The following is a 6,564-nucleotide window of genomic DNA, read 5'->3' as shown; positions in this document are numbered from 1 at the left end:
AGCAACCTCAAACTCTTGGGCTTAAGTGATTCTCTTGCCTCAGCCTCCCAAGTAGCTGGGACTACAGGTGCCCACCACAATGCCTGGCTATTTTTTGTTGTTATTGTTGTAGTTGTCATTGGTGTTTAGCAGGCCTGGGCCAGGTTTAAAACCACCAGCCCCAGTGTAAGTGGCTGCCACCACTTACAACTGCTGAGCTATGGGCACCAAACCTTACCTTTTCATCTGTAAATGAGATCCTACTTTTTTTTTTTTTTTTTGGAGACAGAGGCTCAAAACCATTCATGAGTAGTAATCTCACTTGCTGTATTTTTTTTTTTTTTTTTTGAGATACAGTCTCACTTTATCACCCTCAGTAGAGTGCCATGGCATCGCAGCTCACTCACAGCAACCTCAAATTCTTGGGCTCAAGGGATTCTCTTGCCTCAGCCTCTCAAGTAACTAGGACTACAAGCACCCACCACAACACCTGCATATTTTTAGAGATGGGGTCTCACTCTTGCTCAGGCTGGTCTTGAACTTGTGAGCTCAAGCAATCCACCTGCCTTGGTCTCCCAGTGTGCTAGGATCACAGGCATGAATCACCACATCTAGCTCCTACTTTCTTTTTAAGATAAGGAGTGTCTTAGTATGTTGCCAAGGCTGGACTTGAACTCACGGGCTCAAAGTATCATCCCAGTCTAGCCTCCAGAGTAGGTGAGACTATAGGTACATACCACCATGCCCCATCTATCTTTTTTGAAAAGCTATTTTGAGGCTTAAGAAGACAATACAGATAATAAAGTGCTTAAGTATACAGTAGGAACAAAATTAAATGTAGCTTATTGTATTGAAAGCCACTTGGAAAAAGGAAACAGGCTTCATCTGTAGAAAAATTTTAAGTATGCTATTAAGAAAGTACCAAGAAGAGGCTTGGCACCTGTAGCTCAGCAGCTAGGACACCAGCCACATACACCAGGACTGGCAGGTTCGAACCTGGCCTAGTCCCTCCAAACAACAACAACTACAACCAAAAAATAGCTGAGCATTATGGCGGGCACCTATAGTCCCAGCGACTTGGGAGGCTGAGGCAAGAGAATCACGTAAGCCCAAGAGTTGGAGGTTGTTGTGAGCTGTGATGTCATGACACTCTACCAAGGATGAAATAGTGAGACTCTGGCTTAAAGAAAGTACCAAGAAGAGAGACTGAAGGGCATGGGGAAAAGGAAAGAAAGAACAGTAGATTTAACATTCTCTAATGTTTTTCACTTTCTTTTTACAGCCAACTCTTCTAGCCAACACTTAACCCAAACCTGTAAAAGACTCTAAGATTCTTCAACAAAAGGCTCAGTTATGCTGAATATGCTGTAAACTATACTTAGAAGCAGTAGCAACCTGTCTTGCAAATCATAACAGCCATGAGCAATCCATAACTAGCAGAAGAGAACAAGTCAATGTGTAGAATGAGGGCAAGAGAAAAAAATAAAAAGAAAGGGAATTAAACGATTAGAATTATCCAAAATAAATATTCTCTAACTCAGGCAATTGCATCTAAGTTATTAGTCTGCCCAATTCCAGAAGCCTTCATAGTGTCCTTGCTCCCTGAACTGAGGAATGACAATGACCTGAAGGTGGAAAATTCCCTATTGCTAAAGATGAGAAAGATAAATTGGATGTGAGCACAGAATTAAACACAGTATGCACCCTATGCTGCCCCTTCTCCTTCTGTTCTAAAACTCTAAAAGTTATTTTCCTTAGCGAAGATTTACTTTGCATTCTGAATCTGTACACTGTTATTTGCTTAGATTTAGGTCACCACTTTTGGGCTAAAGCCTATTTTAAGTCCCTATATAAGATAAAACATTAAATATTTAAGCAAATTGGATATTATTATGGAAAGAATATTTTAGTATCATTTTGATTATACAGAGAAATTAGGGAGTCTCAAAAATAACTACATGCCCATTACATCTTTCTACATACTTAAAGTTCAGCCATACTACAACTATACAACTTACTGATGCTATACAAATGAATCCTTTCTAACCCATGTTCATGTTCTTCCTTCTGCCTCAAATACCTTAATACCTTTCCCATTTCTTTGCCTCATCATTAGAAATCTTATGTTTTGTCTAGCTCAAGCACTATTGTTTTCTATTCTTTCTTTCTTTCTTTTTTTGGAAACAGGGTCTTGCTCTGTGGCCCTGAGAAGAGTACAGTGATTATCATTGTAGTTTGTTGCAACCTCTAGCTCCTGGGCACAAGTGATTCTCCTGCCTCAGCCTCCCAAGTAGCTGGGACTACAGATGTGCATCACCATGCCTGGCCCATTTATTACTTTCTTAAAGCACTCCATAACATCTACCAGTTAGTACTTACTGTTCTTTATTTTACACTTCCATTCTATAGTTTATTCCCCATATTTCATCCTGCTTTTCATTTCAGTAAGTCCTTATATGCTTGCTTGCTTGCTTCTACTTTGGAATAAAATCCCTTTAATAGGAGAGCCATGTGTATAAGCTACTAAGCAATTATCAACATATAATACACACTCATTTTTTGTGAAGCAGTAGATTTCTTCCTACAGGCTTTAGGGGTGAGGGGAGTCAAACACAGCTCTTGATTCTGAAAACTGTTTTATTAACAGCTAAAATGTAGTTTTTAATCAATTCTCTACTTACCTGACTAACAGATATTCGTTTGGGAGGTCTCCCTCTGCGTCTGTTAGCAGGACTAAAGATAAATGTGGGAGGATCATCAGGAAAGAAGTAAGAAAAATCTTGTTCTGCTATTTTATATGTTGAAAGAGATGATGCCTTAATAAAAAAAGAAAGAGGAAAAATAACAACACATTAGTAAATCATATAGGTATGCCTTAACAGGTCATATGACCACTATTAATGCTGTGAGATCTTATTCCTTAAGAATAAAAAAGCCAAAATAGGTTTTAATGCATTAATTGCCAAAGTTCCCTATTCATATATATAAAACACACAATAAACACAAATAAGCCCAACTTTGTGTACTTGTATTGATACTCCTAACAGTGGCCTATGCTCACCAACACTTGGTATCAAACTTTGTTTTTGTGTGTGCATGCACAGGTGTTACAAGCACATCAGAATATCCACTAATCTTTTACTATATGCTCTAAGTGAAAAATATTTACTATCACCTTAATTTTCATTCATTTATTAAAGGTGACCTTCTTTCCATGGGTGAAATCCTTGCTAGTGTTTTTCACTATCATTTCCCAAATGGGTTGTTTTTGCTCATTGATATGTAAGAGATATTTGTAAATTAGGGGAATTGGTCAACCGGCTGTTTACAATATACATATACAGGTATTCTATATATTTACTGACTGCCCATCAAGTGCCAGGCACTGTTCTAGCCACCTATCACAAGCATCTATGTCATTAAAATCCTCTGTAATCACAATTTAATATGGCTACCTGATATTCAACACTACGTATAGGGCAAAATTTATGCCTTCTTCTTTTATCAAGAAAGATACACAAATATGCTCACATTTTAAAAGTTTATTTTCTGTATGACTATCTTATGTTTTCTAGTTTTTATATTTTACTCACTTCAAATGAATTTGGCCATGTCTATTTGTCCCTTTTCTACTGGGGTGCTTATGAGTTCTTCATTGTATTCACTGAAGTTATGTTCTCTCCAGAGATTGCCCTTGATATCTATTCATGCCATTATACTGTCAATTCAATCTCATCCTTGGTATTTCTTTTTTATAGCTTCTCCTAAGTACTTCAGCATGTTTAACATTAAAATTAGTTGCAACCATACCTTCTATTTGATCCTGCAATCCTATTACTAGGCATCTACCCAGAAGAAAAATAATCATTATGATAAGGGCATTTGCACTAGATTGTTTAGCGCAGCTCAATTTGTAACTACCAATGTGTGGAAATAAACTAAATGCTCATCAACCTAGGAATGGATTAATAACCTGTGGCATATGCATATCATGGAATACTATAGAGCCATTTAAAAGGAGACTTTACATCTTTGTATTAACGTGGAGTTGAAACACATTCTTCTTAGTAAAGTATCACAAGAATGGAAAAGCCAAGTATCCAATGTACTCAGTTGGACAGTAGATGATCTAATACATGCCCATATAAGAGAAAAACTCAAATCAATTGAAGATGGAGGGAAGAAGGGATAGAGAGGGTAGGAGGAAGGCGGATTGGTGTGCCGTACTTAATGGGCACAATGTAAGGGTATATGGCATACCTTCATAAGTGTGCGGGACACAACTACAACAGGAACTCTACCTAACAAATGCAAACACTGTAACCTAATTGTACCCTCACATTAACCTGAAAGAAAAAAAAATTAGTTTCAACCAAGTGTCCCACTTATATTTATTAAATAATTTATCTTGCTTTTAGTGATATGGAATGTTACTTTTCACATAGAGTAAAACTCATTTTCTTTTCTAAACTTCTTTTGATGTAACATTTATTTACATACAATGAAAAGCCCAAATCTTAAATATGCAGTAGCTGATTTGTGACAAATGCAAATATATCTCTAACCCATTCTATTGCTGTTGGCGCTTCCTTATTTTTTAAGAGACAGGGTCTTGTCCAGATCATGCTATGTTGCCTGGGCTTGCCTCAAACTCCTGGATTCCATGCAATCCTCCTTTGAGTAGCTGGGACAGTAGGTATGCACTACCACATCTGGCTCTATCCCAATGTGAGCTGAATATTTCATACTTTAAAAAATTAGTTTCAACTTTTTACTTTGTGTGTAATGTGAGATCTCTATAACTTGATTTTTCCTCCTCTTAATGTGTGTGTGTTTTTTTTTAAGACAGAGTCTCACTATGTCACCCTCAGTAGAGTGTGATGGTGTCATAGCTCATAGCAATCTCAAACTCTTGGGCTTAAGCAATTCTCTTGCCTCAGCCTCCCAAGTAGGTGGGACTAGAGGCACCCACTGCAAAGTTCAGCTTTTTTTGTTGTTGTTGCAGTTGTCATTGTTGTTTAGCTGGTCTGGGCCAAGTTTGAACCCGCCAGCCTCAGTGTATGTAGCTGGCACTGTAACCACTGTGCTTTGGGCACCAAGCCCTCTCAGTGGCTCTTAATTTAATATAATCTATCTGCTCAGTATTGGCATGATGTTCTATTTATTATGCACTGTTCTCTTATCTAAAAGGATCTGTTTGAGTACCGTCCTTTACATCTATTATCTGTAAACATATTATATAATATAGGCATTATTAGACAGTTATAGTTGCCCAACGCCATAAAGTTTCTTTTTTCACATTTTCTATCTATTCTCACCTGTCCCAGTTGACCTTTTTTGTAAGGAAAGGAAGTGGTAGTAACTGAGTCACCTAGCAATTGTAAAAACAGTTAATTAATCCAATATTTTAAAAAGTACTAAAATTGGCTCCAGATTAAAAGAGATCTTCAACCATCTTTGAAATGACATTTCTGTAATACTATAACATTGTAACACTACCCACTTCTCTTTTTTTCTTCCTACAAGTAATTTCACTATTTGATTACCTTAATTTTAATGACTCCATCTTGTGGTTCACAGTGTTGCTTCAGAAAAAGCTTTAATTTATCACGAGAAAATAAGTGTTTTCTACGGCTATAGGGAGAAAGGTAGAGAAAGAAAGTAATGTTAGCATCAAAGAAGTCAACCTAAACTCCATAATCTCCATAAATTTACAATGCAAATTTCAAGTCTAGGAATTGAAGGACATTTCATCTTCCAAATAGTATTTACGTAGAAGTTATGATAAACTCTATACAGAGGTTTATGTATAGAAAGTTGTAAGATCCACTTGAGTTAATCTACTCCAACAACAGTATAAGGATTAGCAGTGTAAGCATCGCTTAGGAGTCATTTAGAAATCAAACGAACCTTAAGGAAATTATACTACAAGAGAGTAAACAAAATTTTATAAAATTAGATTATCACCCCTACAAATATCACTACTAAAATTCTTTTGAAGATTAATATCAGTAGACTACCAGATAGCATATAATTCTTAGTACTGTAAATCGATATTCAAAAAGGATATTGTTAAGAACTGGACAGAGTTGTTTCAAATTTTAAAATATTTTGCATCTAAATCTCATATGGTAGCCAACAAACTGAGGAATTAAAATGAAGATCCTAAAACATACTATTTAAATTCTCTCTCACTCTCAAATTAAAAATAATAATCACAACAACAACAAACACTACCACAAACAAAGCCAATAAAAAACACATAAATATTCTGGAAAAAAGTAAATGATTTAACTGAATTCAACATTTTTTTTTTTTAAAAAGCCAACTTTAAGGCTTTTATGAATTAATGAACAACTCAGGAGTTTTAAAAATAGTGGCCCTCCCCAAAATATATATAGTTGGCTCTCCATATCCATGGATTAAAAATATTTGGGGCTGGCTCGGCACCTGTGGCTCAAGTGGCTAAGGTGCCAGCCATATACACCTAAGGTGGCGGGTTCGAATCCAGTCCAGGCCCGCCAAAACAATAATGACGGCTGCAACCAAAAAACAGCCAGGCATTGTGGTGGGCGCCTGTGGTCC

General features: G+C 36.7%; 1 protein-coding gene across 2 annotated transcripts in view; it reads right to left on the bottom strand.

Moving 5' to 3' along the window:
* The window catches only part of BAZ1A (bromodomain adjacent to zinc finger domain 1A), a 99,498-nt gene that overhangs the window by 43,417 nt on the left and 49,517 nt on the right, over nucleotides 1–6,564 (bottom strand). For both annotated transcript variants that reach the window (XM_003791975.3, XM_003791976.2), the window contains exons 6-7: nucleotides 5,526–5,613; nucleotides 2,661–2,795 (exon numbers count right to left, since the gene is read on the bottom strand). In XM_003791975.3, the coding sequence (XP_003792023.1) occupies nucleotides 2,661–2,795; nucleotides 5,526–5,613 (223 nt within the window). The remainder of the gene's footprint in view (nucleotides 1–2,660; nucleotides 2,796–5,525; nucleotides 5,614–6,564) is intronic.

This window comes from Otolemur garnettii, unplaced genomic scaffold, assembly GCF_000181295.1.
Source record: "Otolemur garnettii isolate 467f Iridium unplaced genomic scaffold, OtoGar3 scaffold00052, whole genome shotgun sequence".
Classification (NCBI taxonomy): domain Eukaryota; kingdom Metazoa; phylum Chordata; class Mammalia; order Primates; family Galagidae; genus Otolemur; species Otolemur garnettii.
Note: the sequence above shows the minus strand (reverse complement) of the source record. Positions and strands in the feature narration are given on the sequence as shown.